The sequence below is a fragment of the Tamandua tetradactyla genome, chromosome 25 (assembly GCF_023851605.1).
Source record: "Tamandua tetradactyla isolate mTamTet1 chromosome 25, mTamTet1.pri, whole genome shotgun sequence".
NCBI classification, from domain to species: Eukaryota; Metazoa; Chordata; class Mammalia; order Pilosa; family Myrmecophagidae; genus Tamandua; species Tamandua tetradactyla.
In genome coordinates, this window is record NC_135351.1 from 44,014,795 (window position 1) to 44,032,675 (window position 17,881).

The 17,881-nt window shown below is 53.2% G+C and overlaps 1 protein-coding gene across 3 annotated transcripts in view; it reads left to right on the forward strand.

Moving 5' to 3' along the window:
• UTRN (utrophin) overlaps positions 1-16,538 on the forward strand; it is a 440,716-nt gene extending 424,178 nt beyond the window's left edge. For 2 of the 3 annotated variants that reach the window (XM_077143388.1, XM_077143387.1), the window contains 8 exons: positions 1,368-1,406; positions 1,593-1,658; positions 2,459-2,524; positions 5,070-5,228; positions 5,513-5,753; positions 7,877-7,985; positions 12,889-12,911; positions 14,658-16,538. In XM_077143388.1, coding sequence (XP_076999503.1) covers positions 1,368-1,406; positions 1,593-1,658; positions 2,459-2,524; positions 5,070-5,228; positions 5,513-5,753; positions 7,877-7,985; positions 12,889-12,911; positions 14,658-14,666 — 712 coding nt within the window. In that variant the 3' untranslated portion in view covers positions 14,667-16,538. The remainder of the gene's footprint in view (positions 1-1,367; positions 1,407-1,592; positions 1,659-2,458; positions 2,525-5,069; positions 5,229-5,512; positions 5,754-7,876; positions 7,986-12,888; positions 12,912-14,657) is intronic. The other variant, XM_077143386.1, reaches the window with a different exon arrangement.
• The last annotated feature ends 1,343 nt before the right edge of the window (positions 16,539-17,881 follow it).

The window sequence follows — 17,881 nt, forward strand, 5'->3', positions numbered from 1 at the left end:
TCTTAATTAAGATAAAAATTGCACGTTTTTCATTGTTTAAAGTTCACAGAAAGTGTTTAGAAACAATCTCTCAAGAAGTTCCCATTTTTAGAAATTATATAGCAAGTCATTCACTCGACATTTAGCATCCATGTTCCAGGGGCAATGAAAAGTAGCAGTGTAAAAAGAATGACTCTTGAATAATACTACGTTGCTCTATTGTTATGTTGTATCTACTTTAACCATGGACATCAGAGTCAATCTGTTGCATGGCAGATCTGACACATGCAGGGCAGGTGAGCGCCTGTTTTTGAAGGCAGGATGAAGCATCTTCGTTTCTCATCCCAATGAGATGAATGCTGTTCCACCCCTTTCTTGCTTTGCCGTGTAGACAGCAGCGTGTGCTCGCAGCAGGGAAATGCCACCCTTAACCTTACCCCGGTGCATCTGAACCAGACGAGGAGGGCTGCAGGGGCCTGGGCTCATTTAAACGTCTTTCCTCTTTGTTTCAGTCATGTCAGCTTTTGCAGGAGGTGCTATTTATCTAGATAACTTATTTTCTTTGTACTTTTAAATGTCCGCTTGCCCCAATGCCTCCCCCCAAAAACAAAAGTTAGGGTTTGAGCTAGCCTCTTCACTAAGGTCATTTGTTTCTGGGCAGTATTTCATGAAGCCTGGGCTGGGCTGCCCCAGGGCAGAGAGGGCTGCTCAGCCGCGGGGTCTGCAGACCCCACGCCCTGACCCAAACAGAACAGGTTTCACTTGATCATTTCTACAGATGGCACCTCCAGGTAAAATGTTATGTGAAGAAAGTTCTTCATGATCCAGAGGAGCTGCTTCAGTGTCACTGAGGACGGGAAATGTTGCTTGGGGCACTGGAGGAAGTATCTAGGGTTCATCCTTTCTCACCACAGCTGCGAGGCCAAGACTTGGCATTTTTACATTTAAAATTGGCCAGGAAAGCAGAAAAGTTTAATTTTGTTGCAGCTCAGCTCTGCCATCAAAATATAATGTGATATTAGATATTTAATGTATTTAATTTTGCCTCTCTGACCAAATTCCTTCTCCAGTGGGGAAAAAAAAAAGGAATGTATCTCCCCTGGGAACATTGTGGAACATTATATTAAATTGTATCCTGGTTTCCAGTCACACTGGAGCATTGTTTCTTCTCCCATCAAGGTGCTTAGCAGGATGTTGGGTGCCCTCTAACAGGACCCTGTGCTATCTGGGAAAAGCCCTGAGATGCCCAGTGCCCAGCCCTCTGTAGAATAAACTGTGACCCGTCCCTTGTGATTCCCCACGGCACGGTGCAGGGGCCCCTCCCCCGCTGCCTGCAGTGGCTCTGACGCTTTTGTTGCGTGACTTTTGTCTCCTTCTCCCCTCTGCAGTCCTGTCACACTCATCAGTATGTGGCCCGAGCAGTTTGAGTGAGTATGCTCGTCCCCACGCCGGGGGCACGCCCAGCAAACTGGCACTGGGGGTGATGGCCGAACGCTCCGTTCAGGGCAGCCCTGCACCCCGGGATCTGTTTGCATGGCAAGCCCGTTCATGAGGCTGCATCCCAGCTGTCCCGCAGCGGCCCAGTAAACCAGTGCTTGTTTCTCCCCCTGCAGCCCCTCCCAGTCTCCCCAGCTGTTCCACGACGACACCCACTCGAGGATCGAGCAGTATGCCACACGGTGAGGAAATGCCAGGGTCTCCCCAGCCCACCCCAGGTGCCCACTCAGTACGTCCACTCAAGGGTTGGGTTTTGCAGGAGCTGCGAGTCTGTTACTTTGGAAGCTGGGTGCTCAGTTGCTCCTGCTGTTATTTGTGCTTGCAGAGCTCCTGCTGCAGGACCTGAGCGTCAGTCTGGGCAGGGTGTGGTTGTGCAGCCCATGAGACACTAAAGACTGTGCCAGCAGCATTTAAATAATGGAACCCAGTTTCTGTGAGCGGGAGTAGGGATTGGGGGGCTCAGGAGATGTGTAATTAAATCCACGCTACTGCTTTATTGTGGGGCTCATTCTTGAGCCCCAAACATTATAAAATACAGCCCAGTCTTGATGCTGTGCACAAGCCTCCAGAAAAGCATTTTAAAGTAGGCATCTTTGGTGCTGGGAGCCTGCCATTCCTGAAAAGGTCCGGCAGGTCCCGTGAACGTGGTAGCGTTTGACCTGAGTCTTCACCGAGGAGAACTGGGGAAAGGCAGGCTCCGGCCGATGGAAACACATGCAGAAGCCTCCAGCCGGGGAGGGGTGCGGCTGGGTGCACGGTGTGTGAGGGAGGAGAGGGGGAGAGGGTTCCTGGAGCTGGCCAGCCGGACACTGCCGGGCGCTTGGCTCCGTCCCTAGGTGGAGGGCGGCGGGAGTGGCCCCGCCCATGAGAGAAGGTCCTGGGCCGCCTGGAGGTGAAAGGGACCCAAGGATTGGGACATCGCCTGGGGGGGGGGGGGGGCGAGTGGCAGGTGTGCCCTGAGCCCGCCTCGCTTTCCCTGCAGACTGGCCCAGATGGAAAGGACCAACGGCTCCTTCCTCACGGACAGCAGCTCGACCTCGGGCAGTGTGTAAGTAACCCCAGGCGGCGTGGGGGGCGCACAGCACGGCCGCAGCCCCCACGGTCCTCCGAGCGGAGGGACTCTGTGGCTGCAGAAGTGTCAGCCTGCGCTGTGTCCTGTGGGCACTGAGAATATTGGTGGGACGTGGTCGTTTATTCATTTCATACCAATTAATGAGAAACCCTACCCTTGTCACCCAAACTTCCTGCCTTGGGAAAAGCAGGCTGGCTTGTTTCTTTTTATATATACACACGTGATGAGTGTATATCACGCACACACTCATTCCAGCTGTCTGATATTTCTCACTAGTTGAACAAATGTACGTTCACAGAACCCATGCCCTTTCAGTAGAGTGCTCTCTTTCTCACCAACATTTTCTCCCTGACCCCTGCATTTAATCCTTTTTGCCCCACGTAAGCTTGGATGTATAACCACACCCACATAGAAAAGCACCCTACTCCCCTGCCAGTATTTTAGTTTATTAGCAACTATGAAAAGTCTTACTGACTTTCAAACACTTTTGTAAAAGCTTTCCATGCAGTTATTTTACTTCTGACTTTCCCCACGATTGCTTTTGGAACTTTTCCTTCTTTTTGCCCAGAGTTCACTTGATGTGCACAACTCAATGTGGTTCAGATCTGGGGGGAGCTGGAGGCCCCCAGCCGCCTAGAGCTGAGGCGTCTGTGAGGAACGAGGCCCTGGAGAGAGGCGCGTCGGCAGCCCTCAAGCGCTCTTTTAATTTTGAAATATTTTAAAAACTTGTTTTCTTTATCGTTAAACTTATAAAAGTTCCCAGGAGGTTTTCCAGTTTTAATTTCAAGCATAGTATGTATTAGTACTGGATGATTTATGTGTTATAATACATGGACTATATGATTTGGGACAATTCCCAGATCAAGACAGTAAAGGCTTCATGAATACTTACTTCACACTTAACCCACTAATATCTAATCCTTAGTTAAATAGTTTGAATAGTTTCTATATCAACATAATTCCCACCAAGATCAACAATAGCCAAAGAATTAAATGAAACAGAATAGTGATTAAGACCCAAATCGTACCTCTTTAAAGTGTGTCTGTGACCAGGTAAAGGTCATGCTCTAATTCAGTGTATTTCAGATTAGAATAAACACTATATTTAAATTTAGCATTGTCTGAGAAAAGAGAACATATAAGATTAGCAACTGAATACATCTTAATATACTGCCATATGATAGATTAACTCATTCACTCATCCAGGAAATAATAATTGATGTATTATTATATTAACACCTGCCATGCCGTGGGATGCTGGAGCCTCTCACCCTGACTCTTGCAAGCCAATGGTTAAATTTTCAGGAAGTTTGTGAGCTGGTTATTAGGGCAGCCATTATTAAAAATTAATTTATAAACACTTATAATTAATTAAATAGAAGCAATGCTCCACCTCACCACTCTCCAGCCATCTCGCTTTTCGGGTGCCCGTGCTCTGAGATCATCTGCTGTCCATCAGCGGTGCGCGGCCCAGCCTGCCCCATGCCTCAGGAGAGGCATTAGTTTGAAATTGGCCATAACAAGGGTTTTCAGCGTTGTTTCACACATGCACAATCCTCTGCACACCCGCAGAGCCCCCGCACACACGCAGCCCACCCTGTCCACAGGCACAGCTCCCCAGGCAGAAGCATAACATCACCCACTCAGTCGGGAGTTGCCCCCCCTACCCCCCCATCCCCTGGTGGCCAGGTCCCTGTCACAAGATGGATTGGGGCCCCATCCTCTGAATTCGTAGACCTGGCATGGGTTTTCCCAAGGCTGTCAGCATCGCGTAGCATCACAGGGGCCCTTCCTGGCCCATTTGCAGGGAGCTCTTGCCGGGGTCTCTCCAGGAGAGGAGGGCAGAGTTTCCACGCACACCAGCCACCTTGGTCTGCTTTGTTGTGCCTCTGTCTGTGTCGACCACCATGTTGCTGAATTGAGTCCATGAGTAGAGGGAGGGAGCTTTTTGCTTTGCTGCAGGGTGCTTGGTCCTGGAAATGACATGCTGGTAACACCAAGTAGAGCACCATAGGTAGTTGACGAGTGGCTGCAACACTAATCTGTGCGGAGTTGTGTAACCATCATGAGTTGCTTTCAGCCAGATGTTAAGGGGTGAAATCAGTTTATTATTAGCCAACTGTCTTTTTTTCCCTTCTTCTTAATATTTTTGTCATAAACAATGAGCAGACATACAAGCATTCTTGACATGCAGACATTTTTGACGCGGTTACAATCAGTCAGCCAGCCGTCTTCGCGTCAGCTCTCATGGAGCGTGAGGCTTGCCTCTACCTGTGGCATCTTCACATGAGCTCTTTACTGTTGTGCCTTGTTTTCATTTCCTCCGCTGAGTGGAATGTCCGTCCTGTCCATCCTGAGGTCCGTGGGCTGCGTACCTTGAGAAGACACATGCCGAGGTGTGGGTGTGTCTGTCCCTGGGGTTTCCGGTGGGGGGACAGTGGGCGCCAGCCCAGGCTCGCCCTGTGCCCCCCAGCAGAGGCTGAGTGTGCACAGCTGAGCCCCGTGTGCGCTTTGTCCCCAGGGAGGACGAGCACGCGCTCATCCAGCAGTACTGCCAGACGCTGGGCGGCGAGTCCCCCACCAGCCAGCCCCAGAGCCCAGCACAGATCCTGAAGTCGGTGGAGAGGGAGGAGCGGGGACAGCTGGAGCGCGTCATCGCTGATCTGGAGGAGGAGCAGAGGTGCCGCCCTCGTTCCCGAGCCGTGTCCTCATGGGGTCGCTTCTGCTTGACCCTCCGTTAGGGTTGCTCAGAGACCAAGGAGGGACCCGGCGTACTGGTGCAGACGTGGTGGCAGTGGGGTCAGAGGGGCTGCCTGTCACACCCCTGCTCGGAGCTGCTGCATTCCGCTTGCCCACTCACCTGGATCCCTGCCCATGCTAAGAGGGAATGGGACAGGTGTGGGCCCGAGACACACCTGGAGGGAGACCCCGGACACAGTGTGAGTTCCGGGTTTCCTTTTTCAGGAATCTGCAGTTGGAATACGAGCAGCTGAAGGAGCAGCACCTGCGACGGGGGCTCCCCGTCGGCTCACCCCCCGACGCCGTCTCGTCCCCACGTCACACGGCTGAGGACTCAGAGCTTTTAGCCGAGGCAAAGCTCCTGCGTCAGCACAAGGGACGGCTGGAGGCCAGGATGCAGGTCTTGGAAGGTCACAATAAACAGCTGGAGTCACAGCTCCACCGACTGCGGCAGCTGCTGGAGCAGGTGGGTGCAAGTGATGCCAACCTACCATTCCACCGTCAGCCCCTCCGCACCCGGAGGCCCGCCACCCCCTCCCAGCACCCGGAGGCCCGCCGCCCCTCCCAGCACCCGGAGGCCCGCCGCCCCCTCCCAGCACCCGGAGGCCCGCCGCCCCCTCCCAGCACCCGGAGGCCCGCCGCCCCTCCCAGCACCGGGAGGCCCGCCGCCCCCTCCCAGCACCCGGAGGCCCGCCGCCCCTCCCAGCACCCGGAGGCCCGCCGCCCCCTCACAGTGCCTCACCCTGGAGTGATGCAGATGGACTTAGAAACCCCTTTGACCATCTGAGTGAGGCATCCTAAACGGCACAGGATGTGTTTGCCCAGCTTGTTGTGAATAGGATTCCCTGTCCTCCTTCATCACTCAGATCTATCTTATGTGAATAGTCTAAGGAAAAAGGTCCTGTAGCACACACCTGGGAAGTCACCTGTGACCTTCAGTCTGCCCCCTCTTCCGGTGAGCTAAGAGCACGAGTCGGCTTCCCTTGGCTCTTCTTAGGGCCTGCAGTGGGCTGCGCGTTAACGGCAGTGGTTTTCAAACCCTCACGGTGATAAATGAAATTTGACATGCTGCTTACATCTGTGTGAGGTTAATACAAAGCGATACCTGCCCAGACAGAGAGAGGCCCTCTTGTCTTCTGTTCTTTCTTTTCCCTCTTCCCTCCCTCCTTCCCTTTTCCTTCATTGCACACTCACCTTTCTCTGTCGTCCCTTAGAGTTTGCACCACATTTCCCCACCACCCCTTAGAGTTTGCACACTCACCTCTGTCATCCCTCAGTTTGCACACTCACCTTTCTCTGTCACCCCTCAGAGTTTGCACACTCACCTTTCTCTCTTGCCCCTTAGTATTTGCACCACCTGTTTCCCCATCACCCCATAGAGTTTGCATGCTCACCTTTCTTTGTCACCCCTTAGAATTTACACTTACACATTTCTCTATCACTAAGGATTACTTCAAGACCCCCGAATTCTGCATCTTGAGGAAATCACAGTTCTCCACTTGTAGTCTGAGGCCTGGTTTTCTAGAAGTTCTTGGTGTGTTCACTTTGTACCTTCCATCCGGCAGGCACATGCATTGAGAAATATCGTTAGCATCGTAGGCCAGGCTGCTGAGCAGTGCCTGTGCAGGGGCTCATTTTCTCTTGAAATACGAGGCGTTAGTGCTGACAACTCAGCACGTCATCAGACTCGCTGAGGAAGAATATTCTGGAGGCCTTTACCTGGCTGCCCTCCCCCTCTTTCCATCCCACTGGCCAGCTGCCCAGGGGCTCCTGTGCCTTTGGGATTGTACAGCGATGCTTTCAGAGATGCCGAAACCTAAATGCTTCTGGGTACCCCAGACACAGCACTTTTCTCTCTTAATGATTGAGACAGATGCCAGAAGGAGATGGAAGATTCAGCTCTGGTAGTAAAACTGGCAAAAACTACCAGACTTCAACTAATAAGGATTTAATGGAATTGCTGTATAAAAAGCATTGTAATTTCTGTGTCCCCAGCACAGTAGATTGTACTTTCTACTTGACCACCTTCTGTTACATAGTGTCGCCGTTTTGAAGATTTGTGATTTGTGCATTTGCAGAGCAAGCCTCGAGGATTTGTGCATTTATGAGGGGTTTACTAGGTGTCGGGCTCGATTCTAACTGCTTTGGAAATTCTAATTCTTGTCACAAAAGGCTCCATCCCCGTTTTATAGATAAAGAATCCAATGCACCGAAGGTGTGGGATCGGCCCAGAATTACTCAGCTCCTGAGTGAGGAGTGAGACTCTGAACCAAGCAGGCTGAATCCAGTATCAGGCTCTACCCCCTTTCCAGTATTGGGTCAGTTTGGGCCGAGATGTTGAAGTCGGGTGGTTTGCTGTACTAGAGGCGGTGCTGAGTGTTAAGGTGAACGGCAGGTTCTCAGTTCACTTGGTTGGCATGGCAGGATGGGGGGGTCACCCCGAGGGGATGTGGGCACCTGCAGGTATACCTGTCAGTGGCCAGGCCAGGCCAGGCCTCGTGGTTCTGCCACCCAGCGTGGGTGAGTAGACGGGAGGGAAATGCTGTTCCTCACTGTTTCCTTCTCTGCTTCCTCCTTCCGTGATTCCAGCCCGAGTCCGACTCCCGGATCAGTGGCATCTCACCCTGGGCGTCCCCCCAGCACTCGGCGCTGAGCTCCTCACTGGACCCCGAGCCCCGTCCCCACAGCCTCCAGCCAGGTCGGTACCCCGGGGACAGACCCCTCCCCCACCCCGCGGAGGGCTACTTCCTTTAACCAAATTGTTCGTGGGACGTTTTTAAGTACATTAATCAGGAGGAGAACAACCAAAATAATAATAATATTTCAATCATTTAAAAAATAGAATTATTTTAATTATTCGTTTAAGAAAAAAGAATTCTTATATTTCAACCTCTGTGGCAGGTTAAACTAGCCTAGGCCAATGACTCAAAAAAGAAAGAAAGAAAAAGAGAGTGAGAGCAGGAGCAAGAGCCAGAGGGAGGGAGGAATTCGTGGAATAATTTTCTCATGAAAAATACTTGTTTGTGCAAAATAGATTTCCGAGTAATACACTGAAATGCACGACTTCATTTTCAGTCTTGCATTTTCCTGGACACTGGGTTCCTCCTGCACAGGCACCAGCACGTTTTAATTGCAAACATGTTACCGGCACCTTAGTTTCCTCCTGGTCCGAGGAGGGCTGCGGGTCGCAGGGTGGCGCTGACCTCTGCCCCCCTGCTGGCCCCAGCGCACCCACGCCCGCGCGGTCCCCGCCGTGCCTCCACCCTCCCTGGCAGCCATGCCCTGCTGTCTGCCTTGAGAAGGTGATGGCTGGCCCCAGAGGTCCAGCCAGGCCCGTCCCCTCCCTGGGGTGCAGGGACAGCCCGGCCCTGCTCTCTGAGACTCCTCAGAGGGCTCGGGAAAGGGAGATGGAGGCAAACAGAACAAGGAGTCGCTTTTAGGAGGAAACCATCGTCCTCAGGGAAGCCACAGCAGGGCCGTGTGTTCTCCACGCGCTCTCGGCGGCACAGGCCGCCCTGGCTTCCCGTGGGAGCCCCTCTCCTTTCTTTCCATGGCGAGCTCTGAGGGCAACAGATTCAAGTGCAAAAGGGGTTATTTCAGATTTCATCTCTTCCCCCCTGCTGCTCTCTTTTCTCTTGGAACAAAAATCGTCATTGTATAAAGGCCAACAATTGAGGGCATGAGAGGCCGTGACCTTGTGCGTTTTTCATATGCACACACACAAGAGCCAGAAAACACCATCCTGGGGAGCTGATTTTTAGTGATTGGTTTTTCCCCCATCATTTTGTCTTCAGCATCTTGCCATCTTGCAGTTTCTGCAGAGTTTGCACTAAAACCATTGGGCTGTTTCAAACAGGAACACTTTAATACATATACATACTAGTTAATGCTGCAGTTTTATTTTAAATAATCTTTTAAAAGCCATGAATATATTATTTATAATTTTACGCTGATTTTCTCTCAAATCGATTTTAAATTTAGGCAGCTGCTAAACTGAGATTTTTAGAGGTTACATATGTTAGTTTATCCCCAGCTGTCTCAGTTTGCCTGAGCTGCTCTCGCAGATGCCACATGAGTTTTTTCTGGCTCACAGGCTCAAGGCTGGCAGTCCTGAGTGTGGATGTCACGAGGCCACCCCCCCCACCCCCCAAGACCGTGGCCAGGGCGCAGGTGCTGGCCACCCCTGCAGCTCCCGTGCTTTCCTGCCGCATGTGCATCACGCCTTCATGGCTATGTCACGGCTTCCTATCCTCCACCCAGAAAACATCATTCTACATGAGGAAGAAGGTGTTATCAGGAGTTAGATAAATAAGATTATTTACATTAAAGTCATCTTTCATTTTATACCCCTTACACTTAGCAAAGTGCCATCATTAGCAAGAAGTGAAAACAGCTATTTAAAATAAACTTTTTTCTGAATTTTCTGAGTATTTACCTAAAGGGTCTGTTATAATATCCTCACGCACATATAATTATTTATTTGCAATTTATATATTTGCAAATGTGCCGTCTCCCAGGTGGTTTGTTGTTCTGCCAGTCTGCTTCTCAAAGTTTGCTGAATCTTTACTGAATATAAAACACCAACCTTGCCCTCAGAAGGCGAGTGCACGTACACGGACATGTGCACGCACATCCACACGTGCAAACACACATGCATGTGCAAATACACACAAAAACACACACCCTGTTGACCCTGAGCGCTCACGAAGCTTCAGGGGGTCACTGGCAGGCCACAGGGGGACCGGTGGCTGCTCATTTCCAGGCCCTGCAGCCCCATCGGAGATGAGAGATTCAGTTTTCCGTGGAAATTATCCTGCAAAGTTGAGTGTTTTAGGGGCTATGGTTCTGAGTTGTACATGGCTTAATGTCTAGATAAAGCCTCATCATACTTTTTATTAGCTACACTTCCGTAAGGAAAGTTAGACATTTAGTTCAGTTTTCACCCCAGTACATTAATAATTAAGAACAAACGCTGTAAATTAAAGCCTGTTTATGAGTTCACATTTAAACATTGTAGTGGACATTTTCAATTTAGAGGTCAGTTAGCAGTGAGAGCTAGAAGGAAAAATGTCTAGATATAGACCTTTCTGCGGATGTAATATGTATAATTTCCATATTAGTTTTTTTGCTTAAAATTCATGATATATCATTTTTACAAGGTCAGTTTTCTAAAGAAATTGCCCTTAAATGTTTCTCAAGGTACGTGCTCACATACAGATATTGTAAAAGACTGATGTATGCCTTGTTTTAAAAGGAAGTACAGTTTATTCTCTCTCTCTCTTTTTTTTTTTTTTTTGCATGGGCAAGTACCGGGAAATGAAGGAAATATAGTTAAAAAATAAATAATAGTTGTAGGGCAAAAGGAATCTTAAGAGGTGAATTTGTTCAGCTCCTCACAGGGCCTGCCTCTAACAGCGAGTATAAAGGTCCTGCTGGAGGGCACTGGGCCCCGCTCTCACCCCTCCCTGCTCCCTGAGGCCAGCTGGCCTCGCCCTGCCCCCGCCTCCTGGGTGGTGGCCTGGCCTGCACAGCCCTGAGCTGCCCGCAGCCCCACCTTAGGTGAGTCCGTCACCAACAGGGGTCATATTTGCTGCTTTCTGTGAACCTTATTAGTCATGTGAAGTGTATCCCAGGGATGGAACAGTGGGTGGTGTGTTCTCGAACCCTTTGAAGTTGAGACGTCTGTGTGTTGGGTTTTGAGGTTCTGCCGCTAGTTTGGGTTTAGTCTGTCCTTCTGGTGCTGCATTCCATATTTTGCTCTGATAATATAAAAGGTCCCCCAAGATAGGGACAGGTTCCCACAAAAGTGAGCCACCCCATTTGCTTGTTTAAAAAATTGGTCAATATTTTAAAATTCTGCTTAAAATAATTCAACCATTTAAAAATGCATGCAGAATTAAAAAAAAGGAAAAGAAACAGATGCAGAAAAGAAACGAGCAGCTGACACACACTCACGGTGCCCAGGGCAGGTTCTGACGGCTCCTTGGCATTCATTTTCTCGCCCGGCCCCTGCTCGGCAGCAGGCATTTTCGTGAGCCTGCGGTTTGCAGAGTTGGTCACCTGGGAGGGGCCCCTCCCCTGCGCCCTGGGCTAAGGGGAGCCTTAAAGGTTTCTGTCCCCTGTGGGACGGCAAGCTGGTCTGCCTCTTAGTCTTGGCACTGCTTCTTGGCGGACAAAGAATTCCGTGGCCGCAAGGAAACGGCCTGTCCTGCCAGTCCTGGAGTCCGAGGGAGCCGGTCCCCTTGGTGCAGGTGCAGGAGCTGCCGGCTCCCACAGGCCGCTGGCCACTGCCACCCACCGCTGGCCACTGCCACCCACCGCTACCCACCACCACTGCCTGAGCTGGCGCCCCAGCGGTCTGTTAGCATGCTTGGGTTGTGGCCTCTCCAAGTCTTCTTTTAATTATTCCCACTGATATTTCAAGAGAGAGTTGGTGTTTCCATCTCCTCCTGGGAGAGACTTAGTGAAGAGAATTTAATTGTGCACCCTTTTACCCCAGACAGGCACTGAGGGTTCCACTGCAGTCAACTTTTTTTTCTTTTCCTTTTAGGGTAAAATCTTTTGCCAGCTTTGTTTTCGTCTGTGTCATTCAAATGTCATGGGCCACTAGTAGGAAACCGAGAGCTTTTGTCCTGATAGGCCAACAAGTGCGTTCAAAGTTGTTTTTGACCCACAGGCTTATTTCACTGTGAATTTTTATATTAAGTTTCGGTGACATTCGGTTGCACCTGGTTTCCTATTAAAGCCTATGGACAGGGTTTTCCCGTGGCCGTACCGGGCCTCCTGTTACGTGAAACGCAGCTGTCAGTGGAGTTGATTTGAAGCCAGACATGGGAAACGTGCGTGTCGCCTGTGCCCTTAGCTCTGGTCCTGCCGCCAGGTGTCACGCTCCCTGGTATCCTGTGCGTGTGCAGCTGCGTGTGCACCCCTGAGCTGGCCATGCTCGCAGCCCACCAGGCGGCCCCGAGTGGCACCGTGCAGGTTCCCACCGTGATGGCCGTTCTGGTGGCCTGGCTCTACCCCGAATCGCAGGGCACCCTGTCCCCCTCCAGGCCTCATGTCACACCTCTTGCTCTCTCGTGAAGCTGCTGTCCGCTGGGTGGTCCCTTCTCAACCTAGAAAAATAAGAGGGGGAAGGTGGACAGCGGGCAGGCCGCGAGGATGGTCCATCTGCCTCCAGGACACCTGCTGCTGGGGGTGGAGCGGCAGGTGGCAGTTTTGGGGTGCACAGGGAAGGGGGGTGGAAGGTCAAGCCCTGGACAGGGGTTAGGTCCAGGGAGGGATGGAGCCACCTTGGGAGAGGCATCGGGTGCGGCACTCGGACCCCCTCCCAGGTCCCCCTCCCAGGACCCCAGGCGTGTTCTTGGCCCAGATGCCCCAGAGGCCACCCACCCCAGGCAGAGGCCACAGCAGCAGCCCCTTCACCTGTCCCGCTCCGCTCAGACCTGTCCCGTGGGCATCAGGGCTCACTCCACTCGACGTCGAGGCCCCAGACCTGGGCTCTACCAGCTGTCCAGCCCCCGCCCCACCCTCGCCCGTGGACCTGCCCCCGCGGGGCTCGGCTCCTGCTGCCAGCTCATCCCTTCTGTTTTCTCTTTCAGCAACGCCCCCCAGCAGGCCGCAGGTAAGGGGCAGCGGGCAGCGGTGTGGGAACCGTTTGGTTTACTAGTTCTGTGTTTATTTGGTAGGTGTGTTGGGGAAATGTTAGACCCTCGGGAATGGGGTCATGAGCCGGCGGCGGGGGGCCCCTGGAGTCTGGCCGTGGCCTCGGTGCCCACCCGGCCTGCCCTGCTCTTGGCTCCCGGAAGCCGGGGGACACGCAGCGGGTGTGGCCAGCATGGTCCCCCCGGCTCCTCCCGGCTCCTGAGGGTGGGCCCCTGCCGCACCCAGGTGGGTCTGTCCCGGACTGGAGAGGCTCCAGCAAGAAAGGGCCCCCCAGCCAGGCCACCCCCACCCACCCCTGAACACCTTAGGCTGCCCGAGCCTGAGCCTCGAGTCCAGAGGGGGGCAGCGGGAAGGGGCAGAGTGGGGGAGGCACAGGGCGGCTCTGGACCCACAGCCCCCTGCCTGAGGGGAGGGGGAACGGTGGGGGGACGGCAGGGAGGGGGAGAGTGGGGCGGGGATGACTGCGCCTCAGGCTGGGCAGTGAGGGTGTGCGGGGCTCGGGGCAGAACAGGGCTCATGAGAAGTTGGGGTGCTGGCCAAAGCCAGCCCAGAGGTAGGGGTGCTGCCCGGGAGGTGGGATCTGGAAGTGGGAGGTGGGCAGGCTGCAGTGCTGGGCGATGGCCCTTACTGGGACCCTGGAGGGAGAGACTGCGGCCGGAGGTCAGCGTCCTCAGAGGGGGTCTGGGACCAGGAGGCCGGCGAGTGCAAGGACCACTGGGTGGGGACAGAAGTCAGAGCTGAAAGGAGCATCCCAGGGGACGGCAGTTGAGTGGGCCATCTCTTCTGCGGGGAGTGGGGTCTGGGGGACCACTTCCAGGAGGGAGGGGGATTCTGAGTGGTGATCTTCACTGGGAAGGGAAAGGTGGAAAGTTCCAGAAGCTATACAGAGGGCCTAGAAAGAGCCCTACTGACTTCTGAGGGTTGAGGGAGAAGAGCAGCCATGGGGAAGAGCAGCCATGGGGATGGGGGAAGAGCAGCCATGGTGGGGGGAGCAGCCATGGTGGGGGGAGCAGCCATGGGGAGGAGCAGCCATGGGGAAGAGCAGCCATGGAGGAGAGCAGCCATGGTGGGGGGAGCAGCCATGGGGAGGAGCAGCCATGGTGGGGGGAGCAGCCATGGGGAGGAGCAGCCATGGGGAAGAGCAGCCATGGGGAGGAGCAGCCATGGTGGGGGGAGCAGTCATGGTGGGGGGAGCAGCCATGGTGGGGGGAGCAGCCATGGGGAGGAGCAGCCATGGGGGGAGCAGCCATGGTGGGGGGAGCAGTCATGGTGGGGGGAGCAGCCATGGTGGGGGGAGCAGCCATGAGGAGGAGCAGCCATGGTGGGGGGAGCAGCCATGGGGAGGAGCAGCCATGGTGGGGGGGAGCAGCCATGGGAGAAGAGCAGCCATGGGGAATGCAGCCGCGAGGTAGGTGGAGGAGTGGAGTCCCCTGGCGCTGCAGATACGGAGCAAGCCAGTGGGAAGGTAGAGGCCCCCAGAGCCCCCTCTGTGGCTGGGGGTTGGGGTGGGGGATGGCCCTGGGGTGAAGAGCCCGGAGCAGGGCTGCAGACGTGGGGGAGGGTAGTACCCTCGGGTGGAGATCCTGGAGTGGGGCTGGGGCTGGGCTGGGCTGGGCAGGGGCTGCACCTGCCAGGCTGATGCTCTCTGCGCCCTGCAGGGCTTCAGGCTCGTGGTCCTGACAGTGTCCCCCCCCCCCGCCAACAGGCAATGTGATGCGCCCCCCCACCCCGCCACCACCAGCCAGGGCTCTCCACCACCAGCTGGCCCCATCGCGTCGGGGGCCGTGGCTCCTGGGAGACGCAGAGAGCGGGAGGTGACCCGTGGCCTGGAGGAGGGAGAAGCGCCCTGAGAGGAGAGGAGAGGAGGCTTCAGTGCCCCGTGCCCGCCCGCACTGCCCCGGCCCGTCCTTCCTGCGCGCTGCTCTCGGCCCAGCAGTGGGGGTAGCGGGCCGCATTGGGAGCGGGTGGGGCTTTCTCAAGCAGCGTCTCCAATAACCAGGACAAAACCCCATGCGAATTAGAAGAAAATGTTGCATTTTCACATTCCTTCTGCTTGTTCATATTTATCTTGCACAATAACTTCATTTATCTCTGACTCTTTTACCATTGTTTTTATTTATAATTCATCAGCTACATGACCAAATAGATCTCCCTTTTGTGTGTGTGTGTGTGTGTGTGTGTGTGTGTGTGTGTGTGAGTGATTTGGTCCAACTGATACGTTTGTGTGCTTCACCCAGTGTGCCAGGGGCAGGCAGGCAGGTGGGCAGGTGGCAGGGAGATGGTGGGTGGATGAAGGCACTGGGCTCCCCATCAATTTTAGTGACATTGGCCGCTGGCTTCGTTAACTGACATTTGGGCAAATATCCCGTGGGATTTTTTCCCATTGAGATTTTTTCCATATTTTATTTCCCATCTCCCTGTAAGCAGGTTTGATTTCTGTATTTATTTCACGTCCCGAGCGGTATGACAGGAGACTTAATGGGAATCGGTCTCAAAGCTCCCGTGCCAATGGTCGACCACTGAGCCTGTTTCCATCGTGGCATCAACCCCGCTCCCCTCCGGTCCTCAGGCCTCGATTTCTCCCGTTCAGAGCCAGCGGGACCGAGTGGGATGCGGGACGCAGCGTGGCTGGCAGGTCCCTGTGCGCTTTATGGTTTAGGTTTTTCAAGCCCTTCGTAGTACTCGAAGCCCGGCTGTCTCCTGGGGGAGCGCAGAGGTCCAGCAGCCCCGCAGTTCACCCTCGCGGGGAAGGGAGCAGAGGTCTGGGGACGCTTCATCCGGTCCTTACATCCACTGGGCACTGTGATCGCCCAGAGCCCGGCCACCGCCCCTCCGGAGGTCGGGGGTCACCCTGCCTGGACCGCGATGCGTTGAGTTAGTGTTTGGTCCAGCTTCTAATGTACAGATGGCTGATTCAGTTTAAACATGTTGTTTAATTACCAAATGTAGAGAAACCAAAAAGAAGGAGTCAAAATCACGTGTCCTGATTTAAGCATGTGTGCTTTTCAAACGTCAGGCCTGACTTTGAGTTCTCTTTGACTGGGATTGGGCCAGAAGGAGGCTTAAAGGCAGATTTGGCTGTTCTTTTAGGATAGGTTGGGTGGGTTGGAGGAGAGGGTGTCTTTTGCAGCAGAGATATTTTGAGAAGAAGAAAATTGTTTTATATTAGAGGGAGGCCACAGCCCCCTTTCTACCTCAGCCCCCCCCCCCGCCCCCCACCCCGCGCCAGCTGCATCCAGCTGTGGGTGCCCATGAGGCATCCCATGCCAGGAACGACACCTATTTAAGGAAAAAAAAAATGTCCCTGACTCTGTAGATTTGGGTCTTCCTTGTTCTTATTTTGAAAAGTTATATGTTATTTTTTTCTGCCTGTGTTTGTACGCAAAATGTCCTCTATTCTGCTATTAAGGAAAAGCTGAGTAAAACACTACATTGTAACCTTCTTCTGAGTAACAATAAATAAAATATATATAAATATATATACTCCAGTAACAACAAGGGGAAATAAATATGTAGTTCTTAGACCATCGTCTAACCTGGTCTCATGCTGTATTTTTCATCCAGAATAAAAGTAATTTTAACACAAGATGACTCTGATACGCCTCAGCTGTGTTCACTGACCGAGCGTGGCCTCTGAATGCTCATGTATGAAATAAAATGGACCAAGAGCCTCTTTCCTGATGCATCTGCGTATTTCCCTGCAATTTCTGTCATGCACCCAGTGCTCTCTCTGCTGTTCTGTCTCACTTTTCTCTGCTTCTCCCTTCTTTCTCATCCATACATATAATTGCGCAGTTCTTAATTCCCATTACAGATAGAAGACTTATCTACAGTGAGATGATCACGATGGGTTAAAAAAAAGTGCGAAGCCCACTGAGCTCTTGTTTTAAGACATTGATGCTATTGACATTTCAAAAACACTTAGCCTCGTTCTCTTAAATAACATGCATTTCGCATGCACACCAACTTTTCTTCACTCTGCCAGTAGGTTTCACTGTTTGAAGTCACGGAGGGATTTCAAAATCGTGTGACTTGATCCCTAAGTTAAGAGCCACGAATAGAAAACCTTAAAGAATGTTGTTTGTGAGAGTAAAGGAAACATGCATTCTGAAGAACATACATTTTAAACATCACATTAAGCATTTTCAAGGAAATTATTGGTTTCCAGCAACCTATTCAGTTGGTAGTTGAAATGGAGTTGAGCACAAATGAGGCGTCTTGTTTTTACAATGAGCCTTTAGCCTGTAACTTCTCTCTATAATTGAGAGTTTACACTTTTCAGAGAGTGTGGTTAGCTCGTGGATATGTCCCAGTGCTGTCCTGTAGCAGGAAGCCTATTTCAGAACCCTTCTGTGCTTGTCAGCTGCGAATTGCCTGTACATACAGGGGAGGCCGCCCCTCCAGCCGGGACCCCCGACGCAGCCTGAAGGCCTGGGCCTCCTGGTGCTGCCTCGGCCCCCGCGAGGGTCCCTGTGCGGCAGGCACCCCTCCAAGCCCTGCTGGAGCAGAGGTCACTGCCGCCGGGGCCTGTAGGGACAGCAAGGCTGCCTCACCGCCCTGAGCCCTACAACTCGCATCCCGGGGGCTCCCAGGCCTGGAGGGCTGCTGGGCGGGGGGGTGGGGGCGCATCCTGGGGGCCTGACTGGGCCGGTTCTCGCACCCCAGGGCCCCGTTACAGAGCTGGGGGTGGGGGGCGATGTTCCCTAGTGGGAGAAGCTGCAAAGCCACGGGACACGGGGCGTGAGTTGGGCCCTTCGGGCTTCGCCCCATAACCCCCGAGCAAGGCCAGCAGAGGCCGCAGGGCTGGCGTGACCACGTCCACGGGGCACAAGTCCCACGTCCCCTTGAGGGGACCGAGACGCTTCCACGGGGGCGAGGGCGCCTGCCCTGGGCGAGCAGGCCAGCGCTGTTCAAAATGAGACATAAACA